General features: G+C 47.1%; 9 protein-coding genes across 9 annotated transcripts; 6 read left to right on the forward strand and 3 right to left on the reverse strand.

Annotated features, from left to right (window-relative positions):
• Positions 1-640: 640 nt before the first annotated feature.
• BKA55DRAFT_497024 (uncharacterized protein) lies at positions 641-2,364 on the forward strand (the record flags this gene model as incomplete). The annotated part of the gene is made up of 5 exons (XM_046186425.1): positions 641-1,294; positions 1,345-1,567; positions 1,617-2,045; positions 2,101-2,208; positions 2,261-2,364. The coding sequence occupies 5 exons, from the start codon at positions 641-643 to the stop codon at positions 2,362-2,364; spliced, it is 1,518 nt and encodes a 505-aa protein (XP_046055981.1).
• A 528-nt stretch (positions 2,365-2,892) lies between these two features.
• BKA55DRAFT_731498 (uncharacterized protein) lies at positions 2,893-5,299 on the reverse strand. Its single transcript, XM_046201204.1, has 5 exons — positions 5,158-5,299; positions 4,982-5,100; positions 3,543-4,922; positions 3,218-3,485; positions 2,893-3,163 (listed from the first exon to the last, which is right to left on the reverse strand). The coding sequence occupies exons 1-5, from the start codon at positions 5,209-5,211 to the stop codon at positions 2,969-2,971; spliced, it is 2,016 nt and encodes a 671-aa protein (XP_046055982.1). The 5' UTR covers positions 5,212-5,299; the 3' UTR covers positions 2,893-2,968.
• A 127-nt stretch (positions 5,300-5,426) lies between these two features.
• BKA55DRAFT_548065 (uncharacterized protein) lies at positions 5,427-7,188 on the forward strand. Its single transcript, XM_046191086.1, has 4 exons — positions 5,427-5,905; positions 5,960-6,195; positions 6,286-6,632; positions 6,686-7,188. Exons 1-4 carry the CDS (start codon positions 5,801-5,803, stop codon positions 6,949-6,951), a joined length of 954 nt encoding a protein of 317 aa, XP_046055983.1. The 5' UTR covers positions 5,427-5,800; the 3' UTR covers positions 6,952-7,188.
• Positions 7,189-7,285: 97 nt separating this feature from the next.
• On the reverse strand, positions 7,286-8,208 carry BKA55DRAFT_498671 (uncharacterized protein; the record flags this gene model as incomplete). Its single annotated transcript, XM_046186573.1, has 2 exons — positions 7,286-7,376; positions 7,424-8,208. The coding sequence occupies 2 exons, from the start codon at positions 8,206-8,208 to the stop codon at positions 7,286-7,288; spliced, it is 876 nt and encodes a 291-aa protein (XP_046055984.1).
• A 281-nt stretch (positions 8,209-8,489) lies between these two features.
• Positions 8,490-9,471, forward strand: BKA55DRAFT_3456 (CheY-like superfamily). The gene is made up of 2 exons (XM_046185776.1): positions 8,490-8,749; positions 8,808-9,471. Exon 2 carries the CDS (start codon positions 8,829-8,831, stop codon positions 9,297-9,299), a length of 471 nt encoding a protein of 156 aa, XP_046055985.1. The 5' UTR covers positions 8,490-8,749; positions 8,808-8,828; the 3' UTR covers positions 9,300-9,471.
• Positions 9,472-9,643: 172 nt separating this feature from the next.
• On the forward strand, positions 9,644-10,219 carry BKA55DRAFT_498752 (acyl-CoA N-acyltransferase; the record flags this gene model as incomplete). Its single annotated transcript, XM_046186580.1, has 1 exon — positions 9,644-10,219. One exon carries the CDS (start codon positions 9,644-9,646, stop codon positions 10,217-10,219), a length of 576 nt encoding a protein of 191 aa, XP_046055986.1.
• A 232-nt stretch (positions 10,220-10,451) lies between these two features.
• Positions 10,452-11,449, reverse strand: BKA55DRAFT_629956 (uncharacterized protein). The gene has a single exon (XM_046196940.1). The coding sequence runs from the start codon at positions 11,384-11,386 to the stop codon at positions 10,472-10,474; it is 915 nt and encodes a 304-aa protein (XP_046055987.1). The 5' UTR covers positions 11,387-11,449; the 3' UTR covers positions 10,452-10,471.
• Positions 11,450-12,526: 1,077 nt separating this feature from the next.
• BKA55DRAFT_548072 (uncharacterized protein) lies at positions 12,527-12,845 on the forward strand. The gene has a single exon (XM_046191087.1). The coding sequence runs from the start codon at positions 12,538-12,540 to the stop codon at positions 12,808-12,810; it is 273 nt and encodes a 90-aa protein (XP_046055988.1). The 5' UTR covers positions 12,527-12,537; the 3' UTR covers positions 12,811-12,845.
• A 473-nt stretch (positions 12,846-13,318) lies between these two features.
• Positions 13,319-15,963, forward strand: BKA55DRAFT_3472 (uncharacterized protein). The gene is made up of 5 exons (XM_046185782.1): positions 13,319-13,433; positions 13,493-13,890; positions 13,938-14,556; positions 14,611-15,277; positions 15,328-15,963. Exons 1-5 carry the CDS (start codon positions 13,404-13,406, stop codon positions 15,870-15,872), a joined length of 2,259 nt encoding a protein of 752 aa, XP_046055989.1. The 5' UTR covers positions 13,319-13,403; the 3' UTR covers positions 15,873-15,963.
• The last annotated feature ends 39 nt before the right edge of the window (positions 15,964-16,002 follow it).

Consider the following 16,002-nt stretch of genomic DNA (forward strand, 5'->3'; position numbering starts at 1 on the left):
CACTAAAGCAGCGAAGCACCGTCTGCCGGATACTGTAGTCCTCGTATGACTGCATTGCATAAACGTTGAGTTGGTGTAGCAGTCCATTCAATATTGCAACCCAAGAAACGCCGCGTCATTTCAGCCCTCAACTGACAGAACCTGTCCTGTAAATCTTCAACTAAATAGGACAGTCACCACCAGATTTGGATATAAGAACTTCTGCAGCCCGTTGAAGTATCATTTTGCGATAGTGGCGTAAAACTCAAAGCTGAAATGCAGTCTGAACTCTGTTCATCAGACTCTTTGTCGAGCCCACCTTTATGGCATTTATCAGTCTCGGCTGTATAACAGTTGCTGGTGTGCTGCAGGGTCTTTGTTGGTGGCGTTATAATACGAAGCTGAAATGTAATTTGACTTGTCACTCTTGTTCAGCTGCGAGTCGGTCATGCCACTGCCGAGAAAATCCAACGGTAGCATGCAACATATCCAAGAAGCTACAACTGCGACATGTGACGGAGGAAATGTGCACTCCAGCCCGTTTATCGTCCTCGTTAATTCGCGTCACATATATCTCGATTCCAACAGCTCACTACTAGACTTTCATCTTCTAAAACACCTTCCTGCAATCACCAAGCCTCTGCCTCTTTGTGCTCCTAATATGGGTGATAATATCTTTGTCGATGCCCGAAAGGGCTCTTTGACTTCAACCAAGCTAGAAACCTATCTTGCCAAGGGGGTTGACATCAATGCCCAAGACCCCAAGACGGGCTTCACGCCTCTCGCCATGGCAGCGAAGTACGGACGCCTCTCCGTCGTCAATCTTCTTCTCGACAAGAATGCCTCTCCCAGAGCCATGAGCAAGCCAGGCATGACTCCACTGTACATCGCCGCAAACGGCAACGGCGATAGAGTTAATATCGTGAGAAAACTACTTGAAAAGGGCGCTCAGGTTGATGAGACCAGCGCAGAAGTCGACAATGATACTCCGCTCATGGTAGCAATTACTCACGCTAGAGACCCTGTTGTTGTGAACATGCTCATCGACGCTGGAGCGTCACTCCAAGCGACGAACGCGAAGGGTGAGACGGCAAAGGTACTAGCTGAGCAATCGGGGAATCCTGCTATTCAGCGTGCTGTTTCACCCCCTGGGCAGCAGATGGCAGGTCTTCCTGAGTTGATCAATGCTTTGGTGAACTTTGTTTTGTTCATCTTGGCGTATGTGAACAGCGGTGTCATCAATGGCGTTGTCAAGGGCGTCGTGTCCAACTTGTATCATATTGGACAGGCTCCAGCAGACCAAACCCTGGCTCAGGTAAGTCACATGAACTGACTGACGGGATGTTTACTAAGATATCACTGTAGGACCTGGATAACCCTACCACCATAGACGATTTCCAAAAAGGTGTCGAGAAGTATGTCGAGGATAGTGATCTCGGACAATTCTTTGCGCCTGGCAATGACTACCTACAAAAGGTTGCCGAAAAGGCAATCGAGTTGAAGGATGATCCAAGGAATCATCTCAAAGAGCCTGAACAGGTGAAAGGTCTCGTCAAGCTCGCTTTGTATCAGCCAATCTTCTACTGCGGTACGTTCCATCTCCACCACTTCAAGTAACACTCACTAACCTTGGACAGATGACAGCGGTTCAATGCAATCTAACATAACCGACGCCAACGGCAACGTCGTTAGCACAAGAATGGAAGCCATGAGAAGTTTGGTTCAGCGCATGTCCAGTATCGCTACACGTCTGGTTCCGGATGGTTCAGGCGCTCATCTACGGTTTATCAACAGTGATTACCAAGGTAATGACCTCACTGCTGATCAAATCGATTCTCATATGCAGTTCCAACCAAGTGGTGGTACCAATATTGGCACAAACTTGAAGAATAAGGTTTTGGACCCCCTGGTCTTTAAGAAACTTGACAAGGATGGCAAGCTGGACAGACCGTTCCTTGTTCTCACTATCACGGATGGTGAGCCTAGCCCAGAGCCTGTTGACACTTTCAAGAAGACGATTGAGGAATGTGGCCGACGGCTTGATCAGAATGATTATCCCCAAGAGTGTAAGTGGACGGTTACTGCATGGTATCTGATGAATATGCTGACGGGTATGGCTAGCTACCATGTTCCTTATCAGCCAAGTTGGCAATGATCCGCATGCTGACAAGTTCCTCGACTCACTCTCGGGTGACACTGCGATCGACCGTGTTCTTTTCCGCAGTTCTGGTATGTATTGCCTGATCGAAGAAGAGTTTTCCGAGTTAACAAATGCAATTAGAGCGCCTGCACGAGAAGTATGCTGAACTTCGGGACAATGAGGCAGACCTTGAAGAATGGGTAAGATTGTTCTCTCCACCAACCGTCTTTCTGTCCATTGGCTAACCAGCGGTCTTTGAGCTTTTCAATATCTTGATGCAGCCTATTACTGGTTGAGGATCGTATGTATTTGACAGTATTCGCCATCTGGAACCAGTGGTTAAACGTGGGAGTTCTTCCAACGCCAACAGTCTCCGTCAAGATATCTTCACAAATTCATGAATTCACATCATCATATAGTCTAATAATCTGTTCTCTGAGAAGTCTCTTTCTGTCTGCAATTTTAAGAACGTGTGTCTATCTAGCTACATTAGAGAAACATGGTATCATTTCTCGTTGAAAGCTGACATACGTAGACTATATTGCCATTCAGTTTCCCCCGTTGGCACCCTGCTTCCATTTGCAGACGGGAAATGAATATGTTGTTGGTGTTTCGATTGATATGTTTCTAACTATTGAGCTGCTCTTGAGGCATGGTAGTCTTGCAGATGAACATTTTCAAGGCATTGACCTAGCTGTGAATGGTGTTTACTTTTAATATAGCTCTTGGTCCCGGTGAAGTAGGCATGCGGGTGGGGTATAGTGAAAATGGGTCTAGGACTAGTGATGAAATTGCTATCTACTATAATGTATTCATGGTTTTATGAAACGTTAACTAATTCTCAAGTATCTAATTACTGAACCCATACGTGCTAGGATGTAGTGACACTGGTTTGACAGATATGAAACCATCCGGATCCTTGGCCAATCCGCCCAGCATACTTGAAAGGACGTTTGATGCCTGCGCTCTCAGTGTAGGTATGTTTCCCATTAGGCCTTGCACAAGTGGCATGTAGTCGGGATTTGCAAGCAGCCAAGAATGATGCTAACCTGGATTAGTAAACCGTTGCTAAAGGTACCGAGTCCGACTGGCACTTACAATTTTATTGGCATCATTACTCGTGTCGGTCGTGGAGGCTGCACCAGAAGTGTAGTGTGGAGTGACAGTGACTGAGGCAGAGCGATCCAGTTCCACAACGACTGCTAATAGCCGATCCAGGTCACATCCCTCCTTTTTCACTGTTTGTATGAAATGAAGCAAAGATCTAATGAGGGCCAGATCGCTGGTTGCACTCCCTTTGTGTGGATGCTGGATGATGTGAACGTAAATTGTGATAGCAGAGCACAACAGAAATGGCAACAGGCGCCTGGGATAGATTGATCAGCACGAGATAAGAAGCATGTTAGTATGTAATTAGCCTTACCATAGGTCAGTATAGCCTATGTCTCCCACATGGCGGTATAGTCGAATTGTTGCTCGCGAAACGTCGAGTGGCCCATGGCTCTCCAGCTGCGACGCTAGACTCTGAGATGACGCTGAGGGTTGATGGAGCTTGCAAAGATGATACGCTCGGTTAACCATATCTAGCGATCGGTAGAAGGCACAATGCAACATGACGGCCGCCAGGCCAGAAGGTTCCGACCCGGGTGGGGGGTTATACTGTGGTCGAATGCTCGGTGGCAGTCTCTGCCTCCAAGCTTCCAGTTGCTGTCCAAGCGTGAGAATCCGGCTCTTGAGAACCTCATCGGGCGACTTTGTTTGTTGCAGGTGCTTCCGCGCCTTGGATTCGATGACAGCCAGTTCAACTCTATGCCCGAAAAAGATCCCATAGTCTGCCCCTGCAGTGCTTTGTTGTTCTGTTGTCTGTTGTAGGTGTATTTCGGAGATACTGTTTGAAGGGACGAGACGAAAACCACAATTCGAAATGCATGTCTCTTCGAGTAAATACGCCACTGAGAGGGTCCGCTGTTTGTCCTCGACCAGTGCTGGCTCCTGGAATGAATCCGGACCACTCAGCATCTTGGACTGCTTAGCTGCCGAGGATAGAAGGAGTATCATCGTCTTGTTATCAGTTGTGCCACTCAAAAACATAGCCATAGACATCAAGGCCTTAGCTGACATGAGCGTGGGAGTGGTCTGCATCAATAGAGGAAACACAGCAAATGCGTTTTTGAAGAAGCTCCATGATATGCGACCGACCACTTCGAAGGCACTGCTGAGTGTCTTCATCTGGATAGCAATGCCGACAACAGCATTCAGACAGGCCCACCAAGCGGGATCCCAGATATCGCTGTCCACAGGGAATTCGTTCTCGCACCGCGAGAGCAATGACTGGCGGTCGAATAGAGATACGATGGGGTTGACCTCGTCGAGGTAAGCTTCTACAAGTAGAAGAACTTCAGGCTTGGAGAACATGGGAATGAAGATACGCTGCCAAGAAGGGTCATCGGAAATGGCTTCTTTTAGCCGCGCTACTCGGTCCTCGGAGAGTCTGAGCACTGGAATATCGTCCATTGTTCGCCGTCGTCGTTGTAACGCGCCTTCAGTCTGGGAACTAAACGGGTCCGTCTGTAGTGGTGCACTTCTGGGTATAGAACCTGCTTGAATAAGTGGCGGGGATTGGTCAGGAACACTAAGACTATCCGACAAGGTCCGGTCGACACAGTTGTTGTCTGCCGAAGAACATGAGCTGGTAGCATAAGCTGCAGTAGGGGCTGATGGGTTGATCGGAGGCTTTGTAGAAGTATGCAGCAGAGTCTCAACTCGACTAAGTCGCTTCTCGAACGTCAACCCTTGTGCTGGTCTGGCCAATAGGTTAGCACAAGCGAGAGACTAATGTCCCTGCGGCACTTGTCCACTCACTCTTTATTAGGTTCCCAGTCCAGATCGCGGATGCACTCAAGGTCCCTAGCCTTGCAGCGTCCGCAGACGCGCTGCTTATCATCGCAGCGAACTTTGGACGCCCTGCAGCGGTGGCAAGCCTTGCCGGTATGTGTTAATACAACTTGAACTTAGTCATGGGGCTGCGGCGCACTCACATTGCTGATGCGCTTCTCGACCCTTCGGCGCAAGGGTACGGTGGCACCATCCATTGACGCGGTACGACCTATCTGCTCTTGGTAATCCTCCCTATGTACCTCACAGGATTTTAGATGAGGAGATCGAAGTGGATGGAGAGATGTGTCTCATAGAATGGCCGGGCTCTTTTGCGGCTCATATGCCCTCCTGATTGGCTGTTCGGGTCGGGCTTGAAGACGACCACGAGATTTGTCATGGCGGGATACACACCGATCCACCTCAGCCTCTAGCACGACCACTCGGCCTTGACGTCCTGCCGAAGCGAAATCGATCGCGCATTCTAGTTAGTTGCAATACGCTGGGGCAAATCGGCTCCGGCGTGATTACTGGTCCGTTATTCGATTCGCTGATAACCTAAACACCACGGTTTTGTCATCCCGAGCCGCAGAGCATACGACGACAGCTGATTACCACATCCTCAGCCTCTGAGTCGGCTAAATATGACCTGCGAAGTTTCTGAACAGCTAGTATATAAGTAACTGGCAAACATGTCGAACAATCTCTACAACAACCGCATCTTGCCAGATCAGAGCCCAAAGTCTTCTGATCAATTCAAATATCTTCTCAACCTTCTAGACCCTAAAACTCGCAACGTCTTTGAAAATGGGTATCGTCGCTATCCCAGGTGGAACTGGTGGAATTGGCCGTGCTTTGGCCGAGGCAATCGTTGCTCGTGGCAAGCATGAAGTAATAATCCTCGGTCGCAAGGTAATCCATCCATTGTTCGAACAGTGTGAAAAATATCTAACTTGCTGCTCCCAGTCCAATGACGACCTGGCAAAGGAGCTCGGCGCTCCCATCATTGTCGTCGATTATTCTGATGTCGATTCCTTGAGGAACATCCTTGAGGAGAACAAGGTCGACACCGTCGTCTCAGCTCTCAGCAGCATGCCTGACCAGGGAACTCCTCCAGAGGTCAGTCTGGTGCGAGCTGCCGAAGCATCCAAGGTGACGCGACGATTTGTCGCCAGCAACTGGGGCTTCCCACTGAGCCTGAAGTAGGTTTATAAGTTACCAATAATCTGCGCCCCCAAAGTCAAGAGTTGTGAGGAATGAGGATAAGAGACTGACTATGTGGATACCAACAGGCTGGCAGAGCGACTCCCCTCAACCAGCGTCAAGCTTCAAACACTCACCGAGCTTGCTAAGACTCAGCTTGAATGGACTCAGTTCTATGTCGGATTTTTGACCGACTTCTTTGCGACACCTGTTCAGAAGACCTATGTGTCTCCTATGGTTGTCGTCGTCGACCTTGTTCATGACACGGCCGCCATTCCCGGCAAGGGAGATACCCCAGTCACGTTCACCCATACTTTCGACCTGGCCAAGTACGCTGATCGGGTTCTTGACTTCACTGAGTGGGATAGAGAGTACTGGATCATCGGCGACAAGGCGACCTGGAATGAGGTTGTTCAGGCTGCCGAGGAGGGCAAGGGTGAGTGATATTTTTGGTACAAACTCGCTGTACAGTGGCTAATATGCTCACAGGTACCAAGTTCGAGTCCACTCACGACAGTATTGAGGATCTAGAGAAGGGTGTTGTCACGGAGCTCCCAGCTCTGACCTTGGCGCTGCCTCACATCCCCATCCCCAGAGAGGCGCTGCTCGCTTTCTCTGCTGCATTTGGTCTGATTTTCGAGACTGGAGGCACCAACTTCGACGATGCAGTAGCACTGAACAACAAGTTTCCCAATATCAAACCCCTCAAGATCAAGGATGCTATAAGGGCCGCTGCGAAAGCCATCAAGAACTAAAGCCCCACCGGTGGTTATATGGTAACAAGGCAATGCGATTTATGTGCTACTAGTATGGAATTTCAGTTGCGTGGGAATGCTTTTCATGGCTATATGCGCTGCCACAATTCTCCACTTCTCACTGGCTCTTGAAAATAGGAAGATTGAGGAACAGGAACAGGAAAGTCATGGCGATGAATCCGTCTTGGTTCGCCCACGCGGATTCCGCTTTCTCATATGAACTATACAATAGAGCAGATGAATTCGATTGTTCCTCGAACGCATTGATCAAATAGATTTGCCATGTGGAAGCCTTTCTCTTTAAATCATTAAATGCAGATGTCTAACCAATATATTAAAGTTTCTTACTTAGATGCACCCCGCTTAAACACCCATCCAACATCTTCTTCATATTTTTAATCGTGCGAGAAGGTGTTTTTGGCGATCTGAATACATATAAGTATACCACTGTACAAGAAACAAAGCCACTCACCTTCTTATCGCCGAGCATACGCGAATCTCAAACGAGTTTCTCGTAGGTCCTTGACAGCGCATGATGGCAGGACCAATCCCCATTTTATCATCCATGATCCTCTTCAAAAGATCTCTACTACAAAACTCATTCCCTCCCAGCTCGGGAACAAACTTGCCGGTGTCCCTTGTCCAAAACAAGCTTGTTCCTTTCGTCGTATCAATCTCCCACTGGCCATTTCCATCGGGTTGTTTTCCAACGATTACGTATATCTTTTCAAGATTTTCGTGCCATTCCCAAGTGTAAGGTACGTCATCGTCGGTTTGGATAAATCTCGCTGATACCGCCAAGCTTGTAACATATGTTGCCACGGTGTGATTCCGGTCGATGAGATCTGGCTCGAAGCCACGATCGACAGCCTCTATCTCGGAGGCGTCTATCTTGTTCGCGGGGAAGTAGACAGTATCTCTGTCCTTGTCCATTCTGCGCTTGAACTTGTATTTGCCGTTTCTGCATCGATTTTTGATGTTGTTATCGCGAGCCCAAGCTAGTGCAACCCGGCGCGCCTCTCGACTGACATCCACGATTGGTATATGAACTGGTGTTGACAATTTATCGTAGCGAAACTCTAAGCGTATATTATTAGGATCGTTGTCGGACCAATCCGAGTCTTTTGGTGTAAGGTATTTTGGGATCCAGCAGCCTTTCTTCCATTGGCATATTCCTGGTTGGCGGGGTTCTGATAGGGCGTGATACCAGATTTGATCGCGAAGTTCTGGGGGTAGGTTTGGGAAAAGAGTAAACATCCTGACGATTAAAAAGGGCCAATAGTAATTTTAAAGGAAAGAAAGTATTTTTCAGAGCACGAAAGGAGGGGAGGGCCTCATTTTGTTCCATTTTTGAAGACTTTGGCAGCGAATGGTTACTAAGAGGCTGTGATAGTGGCTGAGTGCTATAGTCCTGGCGGGCTGTCGTAGGACCTCAGCGTGTACGCCAGGGCCAATCAGGGCATATCCTGCAATTTTGCAAGCTATCATAATACCTATAGGACCAATTCCTACACATGATCTCCCCTCGAGTTGTTTCAAGGTTGAAAGGAAGACATGAACAATTTTCTTGGCCCACTGACAGCGCCGATCGCAATGCGTTTGAGACCCAGATATATTCCTTCAGGCTCCACGATGGCTTAGTCAACGCTTGAATGCAACGCCAACAAAGCTCAACAGGCCGTCCTTGCTTGAATCTTACTCACTTTCATCCTCGCTCATCTCAGTCTCAATTGTCGTCGGATTCATTATCGGGAACTTCGACCCAACACGGTTCGTTCAAGCCACGAAATGTTAATGAGTATGAAGCTGAGTCGCTGACGCGTACAACATAGGACCCCGCGTCTAACCACAACCAGCAGATACATTCACTAGCCAAAATGAGTGAAACAGAGAATAAAGTGTCTGATGTTTCGACACAAACAGTACCGTCTTCGGAGGCTCCTGAGTTGGCAAAGCCATGGGTTGAAGACGCCAAGTACCTTTTAGTCGACGACAACAAAGTCAACATGAAATTGATGAAGCACCACTTTGATAAACTCGGTCTCAAATATAACATCGCATGGAACGGCCAAGAAGTCGTCGACATGTACAAGGCGCATCCCGAGCGGTGCAGACTGATACTGCTCGATATTTCCATGCCTGTCATGGGCGGCATGCAGGCTTCACTTCTTATAAGACAGCATGAGAGCGAGAACAATCATCAGCCTGCTGTCATCGTTGGACTTGTGGCGGGGGATATTGAGACGGAGAATCGACGAATGGTGGATGAATTTGGAATGAATACGACGTTCAAGAAGCCGGTTAGGATGGAAGGACTTCAGGAACTTGTTAACAATTGGCCTGTTTGAAGGAGTGGGGATTGCGGGATGATTGACTTTGAGATGCCGATGTCGTGCGAAGGGCGTGAATCACGATTATTAATTGATGATTCATGGTAGCAAGTTTGTCAACGATAGGCCACAGAAATGCAGCATGGATAAAGTTAAGAGATATCAGCTTCGGGATGAGTCATCGAGAATAGCCGAGGAATCGTATATAACTAGCAGATAAGGAATTGCATAACATAATAAGGCTAGGTCACTATCTAGAAATGACTCATGCAGACAATTATAGTAGCTTCATTTACATAAATACGTGGTAGGACAGTTATATATGCTGAAATTCAACTATTCCTCATTTACTAGACAATACAATGGGCTCTTCAGCTGCTATCAATTTGCCAACGGGCTTCACCCTACATCGAATTACTACTGCTGAGGAACTTGAACGGTGGACTCCTTCTCTCACCCAGCTACTTCAATCCTGCGTCAACGATAACCCTTCTGCATCATCAATCGGCTTCCACGCACCTCTCTCCGCCACCAAAGCCACAGAATTCTGGTCCTCACTATTACCCCAACTCTTCAGCCTTAAACCCAGAACTACCCTTTTTATCCTAGCCTGCGACACAACCGCAGTCGGAACGATTTCGCTCGTGACTCATCCCAAGGAAACTCATGCTCACAAAGTCGAGGTTGGCAAGCTACTGGTTTCTGTAGAAGAAAGAGGCCACGGGCTTGGAAGGAAGCTGATGAACATGGTGGAGAGGTTTGCAAAGGAGGAATTGGGTAAGACTATGGTGATGTTGGATACTGCATCGGATACTCCGGCAAGGGGGTTTTACCTGAAACTAGGATATACGGAATGGGGCGTTTGTCCACGGTATGCTGAGAGTGCGGATGGGCATTTGCATGACTGTTCATTCTTCTACAAGTTTCTCGATAACTAGATCAAGAGCATGACACCTTATAGAAGACTGTTACTTATTTATTGATTCATTTTGATTTCATAATAGCTATCATGGATGGCTCACAGACAGTCTTCAGAGACAGCGGGTAAGAGATCTTTTAGAAAGTCAATGACTATACTAAATATTCAAACTTGGCGTGATAAGGGATCTGCATAAGTTCAGCTAAACCTGCGTCCGTAGTACCTGATATCCATCAGCATTGCACCGCAATGCTCAACAAAAAGCACGGAATTACAGAGCCTGATCTTTCAGCTGCTCCTCCGTCCAATCCCAAAGCTTCTTCGCCATCTCATCATCCAAGCCATGCCCCTCCAGCCCACCAGTCTTCCCAACAGGTTCATAAAACTCTGCATTCTCAATATCTGGGGCTGTAGTAGCCCAAAGATGATTCTTGACACCCTCGGAAAGAGGAATTGCGACTTTAGGGGCCACATTCTCTTGAAGGCTCTTCATCAATTCATCTCCTGGCTCGCGAGAGAATAGGTCCGTTTGAACTTCGCCTGGGTTGATGGCAATAATCTTGAAGTTGGGATATCTCTTCGCTGCTTCTCTTGCATAAAGAAGGCATGCAAGTTTGCTCTGGGCATATCGATAAGGTAAAGCAGTTTCGCTCTTTGCGGACTTGAGAGTATCGAATTCAATGCCCGCTGGTCCCACGTGGCGGAATCCGGCAGAGCTGAGATGCACAGCACGAGCATTGGGAGTCTTGTCAAGGACTGGTTTGAGGAGCTTCAGAATCAGTGCATGTCCGAGATGGTTGGTTCCCATGTGCATCTCATATCCATCTTTGGTCAAGGTAGGTGGAGCACCCATGACTCCAGCGTTGAGCAAGAGAACGTCAAGTCTGTCCTCGCGTTTGAGGAACTCGGCAGCAGCAGACTTGATGCTTTCAAAACTGGCGAGATCAAGTTCTAAGAGGGAGACTTTGGTGCCTTCACTGGCTGTCTTCTTGATTTCCTCAAGGGCAGCATTTCCCTTGGCGGAGTTACGTGAAGTGATGTAGACATGGGCGGGAGAGTGCTTGGCCAGTTCGATGGCAGTGGCCTTGCCAAGACCGGTGTTGGCGCCAGTGATGAGTATCACCTTCCCAGCAAGGGAGGGGATGTCTTTCTTCGGGTCGAAATGATATGTTTTAGCTGTAGACATGATGAAACAAAGTAATCTTGTGGCGGTGCTCTTTGCGTCTTTGTGAGCGGAGACGGGAGGAGGAATCCTGAGAGATCAGTGACTATATCTGCCTTTAAATACTTGCAATAAATCCGGAGTTAAGAACATAACGACCCGAGAAGCAGGGAGTCTCGCATTTCAGCAAGAATTGCGCCATCAAAGAGGAGGAACTTTATGAGGTTCTGGTTAGATGGCCAATCAGGGACAACAAAAAGCGAGCCCACCAATTATCAAGCGTATTGGATCCCCACTTTGATCGCTTGGTCCTGATCCTTATGACTGCCAAGTGTCAGTTAATTGTGAGCAATATATCAACCCAAAGAGAGTTATGTTACGCATAATTGAGACAATTCTTCCATTATCAGGTTCTTGTTGGATGAAGGCAGGTCTTCAGTGACTTGCAACTAAGCCTAGTGGATGACATCCTATTGTCAGGTCAGGGCCCTTTAATACGAGCTAACGATAAATAGTTGATTCCCATTCGACAGTACACCTACGGCTGAGAATCTAGTAGAATGATAGTTCATTGTTAGTCCTGGTTTTTCCTTTCTTAAGCATGTCCCAGCCACATGATATCTGCACAAGTTAGCTGAAACGTCAAAGTAATAACAGCAACTGAGATAGGATACACCCGCCTTCAAGGCTCCAACTGACCAAAAAAGGAACATGCCAAGTTCTTCATTTTGAGTGCAAACATTTTATATATTTACCCTCTGGTAGATATGGTAGATACAATTTTAAGGATGAGTGTTCGTCGACAGGTTGACCCCGCGATTCTATCATCATGGGCCATGGCTAAGGACTTACGGTTCAATAGTTCAGATAGATCGAGGATCTAGACACAAAGGCTTAGATGGGAGGAGGTATAAATAGAGGTCTTCGATACTGCATCTGATTACGGCCACTCTTGTTGTTCTCAGCTCACTCCAGGTATATCAAACTATTACTGTTGTGAAGTCTAGTCCAAGTTACGACACTTTATCTCTGCTCTCCAACGTACAAGATGGCTATCGTCGACATCGACACCGTTCTTGATCCTCAGCTGAAGCTAATTTGAAAAATTAAAGAGGTATTCATTTCCAAACCTACATCATGCCTTTTTTTCTGACTATATATAGACTCTGAATGCGATGGCCCCGCGTCCCCCATCTGAGATCCGAGATAAGCATCGCTGGTATCAATGCACCGTCCAAATCGCCACTCAGTTCAAGATAGTTCTCGAAAATAGCTATTTTGATGCTGGAAAGTACTTGACAGCGCCTGAGCCGGTGTTTCCCTCTGGGCAGATGACGTTTACTGCGTTTAACGATGTGTCGGGAGCATCTACCGGCCTCTCTTTCTGGGCACATTTAGACGAAAGTCATCGATTTTACTTCGCCATTGTAAGTAGCCCTGCCAAGTGAACCTTGACTAGAATTTACCGTTTGCTAGGGACTTCACGCTCCTCTGACTGGAGGGTTCAAGGCTGGTGTTGTCGAATCAGATTCTGCAAAAACAGGCCTTGAGATTGCCACTAGGCAAGGGAATAGTATCACTTCGAAAAAACAAGTATAAGGCAAAGGATAAGGATGGCGATGACCAGATAATTGAGTTTCATGTTACGGCATATCCTGGGATGGAAATGAAAATTACAATTGCTCAGCTCATCGTCCAGAATGATGACGACTAAGGAGTCCGGTTTTCTACTGATTTATCTCAGAGATCACCTGATACTATAGTTTCAGCTTCATCAATGCTCAAGTATCGCAATGTTCATTTGGTTGAAATTATTGAGTTTATTGTTGTGACCCCAAAGTCAGCCTTGCCAGCCACATTGGAACCCAGGGCAGTCTAATGAGGCTGTGCCCACCACCAAGCACAGCACACCTCAACTCTTTAGGCTCTCACCGGCATCCTCGTTTCAATCCAACAACTAACTCCTCATTCTCAAGCCCTCATTCCTAACTTTTTTCACTTTATCCATTTCACTAGGGAACTAGGTTTCGAACCGCTCAAGATGGATCCGCTATCCATGGCGACTTCAGTGGTAAATCGCTCGATTGTTATCTCCAGCCCCAGACTACTGATACACTAATACCTGTTTAGGTCAGCTTAACAGCCACATGCCTTTCGACATGCAAAAAGCTTCACGATCTCGCCGGGGAATATCAAGATGTCCCAGCCGTTATTGCCATGATATGCTCCGAATCAACAATCATAAGCATCGGTTTATCGGAACTTCAAATGAAGATCCTTCGGAGAGACGACCTTTCACAAGCATGGGCGTCAAAAACAGAAATCTGGACGGCTTTTGAGACGGCGTTGACTGGATGCCTGGTTGTTTTTAGCTGTCTTGAAGCTGAGACACGAAGTCTGCGTACAAAGAACCCTGGAGTCTGGGCGAAGCTCAAATTTATCTGGAATCAAGACCGACTGAAAGAGCTTTTGGGTGCGCTCAGAGGACAACAGTCGTCTATCGCGTTTCTTTTAAATCTCCTTGAACTGTAAGTCGAAGTATTTTTCACAGTCACCTCCGAGCTGATACGTCCAGTGAGACTTTGTCCAATATAAAGAAAGACATTCGGAAACATGCTTCGAGGATAAAGGCAACTGCTTCAGAAGCCCAGTCGCTGCGGTCTTGCAACCCTAGTGTCAAAATGGACTCGGAGTCCATCTTCGATAACGATGCTGCTAAGCTCAGCTTATTCGAAATTGAGGCTGTTTCCGGTAATGCACCTTCTGAACTTGACTTTGAGTTCGATGATCTCGTTCTCAATAGCCAGGCATACAGAAGGGTCTTTATCAAAGCTCAGTCCGGGAGCCAGCAGCCCGTAGTGGAAGATGTGGGCTCTGATACGGCGACGGTGAAAGAGGTTGCAAAAGATATGGACCTGATATCATTTCCAGAAGTAGATAAAGGTCCAGTGCAATGTCAGGAAAACACCACTTCGTTAGTGAGAGACTCGCAAAAGAAAGCAGTTTCACTCGTGAAGGAAGTAGTGAGACCATCGTTTCGAAGGGTAAAGGTTGGCAGCTGGTCAGACTTGCATATTCCTCAACCTTCCCGGCTCCCCAGCACATCTACTTGCCATAGCTGTTTAAAGACAATTACAGGCTATCACATGAGAGAATTAGATGGAATATGGCATGTGGAATGTTTCACATGCTCTGTAAGTACAAGACCCATAATGTTCGAGCCGCTTCAACTTACAAAAACGATCTAGGACTGTGGAGTTTCTCTCCAAAGTGGCTATCACCTATTGAAAGATGAAATTGGCATCCAACCAATAGCACTGTGTGAGGACGACTACATTCGACGACGGGATATACAGTGCTTCAAGTGCCAACAGCTGATCATAGGTGACTTTGTAACAGTTCTTGATCGTCGGTACCACGTAGATCACTTTACCTGTGATCAATGCGAAACAGTCTTCACCGAGGGAAGTGAATGTTATGAAACCGATGGTGGAATTTACTGCATGCTACATTTCTGTCGGGACGTGGCATATTACTGCCATGCCTGCAAGTTTCCAATCATGGGAAGTTACCGCGAATCGGACGGTGAAAAAAGACAATGGCACACCTTTTGTTTCGATCTTTCATCCTGGGGGTTGGAACTCCCAGTATCACCCGAAGGCCGCCGATATCTTGACTCCATTGAGGATACATCCCTAAGAGGACTAAGCAAGTACTATCAGGAATTACACGATACTCGTGCTAATCAGATCTATCTTTGTGGATTGAGGTTTATTGAGGACTTTCGAGATTCACTTTCTCATTCTTTACGTCTAAGGACAGTAAGGCCTGGTGCAGAAAGTTATGAAGCCTTCAAAGTCATACTTTCTATGCTCTCGTGTCTCTTCAAAGCCGCTGCAAAGGCCACCACCAATTGTAAGAACACTCTGCGATTTGGATGACCGATGCTAACGTCTTTAATACAGGCGCTGGCGAAGGTGAAATCAGCACATTTGTCTTTACATCCTACAGATACTTTGTACGCTATAAACAGGGCCTACAGCCATCTCCTGAAGATGTCGGGCAGTGCGTATCAGAACTACTTCAACCCCTGCTAAGAGTATCTTTTGAGGTATATTTACAAAGCAATGATACGTCATGGGACACTAAACATCCCCAGCTTGACGAATTTGTCAAGACCCTGGGGGCATCACACTCTCTCGAACTGGAGGATCGTTATAGCCAGGAGCCAACTGGCGCTGCTGAAGAAGGCTGGAGATGTACAGAGTGTAGGAGGTTTATCACGAGAAATGGGTTTTCTGAGCGTTCGTATCCATATCGGAAACTGCATGCACGTTGTTACTCAAAATTCACGTGTCAGCATGAAACATCGCAGGGTGGTGGAGTCGATGATGTATGTGAGTGCAGGAATTGCAGATGGAAGAATAATTTTGATGTCATTCATCATCATGAATCTGCGTTGCATGATCTATGGCGAAGTTGGTATGTGTCACCAGACCGGAAAGACTGACATAGAAGTTAGCGAGGTTGTGTGCTCGGAGAGCTCAAGGTCTAGCCTCTCTGATAAGTACTAGGCATCAATCTGATCACGGCAAAGTGTTTGCAAATAAAATCAAGTTCAGTTAAAAGCCTTGTGCGTA

Source organism: Fusarium redolens (assembly GCF_020744475.1).
Source record: "Fusarium redolens strain MPI-CAGE-AT-0023 chromosome Unknown BKA55scaffold_1, whole genome shotgun sequence".
NCBI lineage: Eukaryota > Fungi > Ascomycota > Sordariomycetes > Hypocreales > Nectriaceae > Fusarium > Fusarium redolens.

Bases quoted from the DNA above. Each gene is read 5' to 3' on its own strand.
- BKA55DRAFT_731498 (XM_046201204.1), bottom strand. From the start codon at position 5,211: ATGGATGGTGCCACCGTACCCTTGCGCCGAAGGGTCGAGAAGCGCATC. The intron at 5,101-5,157 runs GTGAGTGCGCCG...CATACCGGCAAG, and splicing joins TCGAGAAGCGCATCAGCAAT to GCTTGCCACCGCTGCAGGGC. The intron at 3,164-3,217 runs GTAAGTGCCAGT...AATCCAGGTTAG, and splicing joins GTAATGATGCCAATAAAATT to CATCATTCTTGGCTGCTTGC.
- BKA55DRAFT_629956 (XM_046196940.1), bottom strand. From the start codon at position 11,386: ATGTCTACAGCTAAAACATATCATTTCGACCCGAAGAAAGACATCCCC.
- BKA55DRAFT_548065 (XM_046191086.1), top strand. From the start codon at position 5,801: ATGGGTATCGTCGCTATCCCAGGTGGAACTGGTGGAATTGGCCGTGCT. The intron at 5,906-5,959 runs GTAATCCATCCA...TGCTGCTCCCAG, and splicing joins TAATAATCCTCGGTCGCAAG to TCCAATGACGACCTGGCAAA. The intron at 6,196-6,285 runs GTAGGTTTATAA...GGATACCAACAG, and splicing joins GGCTTCCCACTGAGCCTGAA to GCTGGCAGAGCGACTCCCCT.
- BKA55DRAFT_548072 (XM_046191087.1), top strand. From the start codon at position 12,538: ATGGCCCCGCGTCCCCCATCTGAGATCCGAGATAAGCATCGCTGGTAT.
- BKA55DRAFT_3472 (XM_046185782.1), top strand. From the start codon at position 13,404: ATGGATCCGCTATCCATGGCGACTTCAGTG. The intron at 13,434-13,492 runs GTAAATCGCTCG...ATACCTGTTTAG, and splicing joins TATCCATGGCGACTTCAGTG to GTCAGCTTAACAGCCACATG. The intron at 14,557-14,610 runs GTAAGTACAAGA...AAAACGATCTAG, and splicing joins TGGAATGTTTCACATGCTCT to GACTGTGGAGTTTCTCTCCA.
- BKA55DRAFT_3456 (XM_046185776.1), top strand. From the start codon at position 8,829: ATGAGTGAAACAGAGAATAAAGTGTCTGATGTTTCGACACAAACAGTA.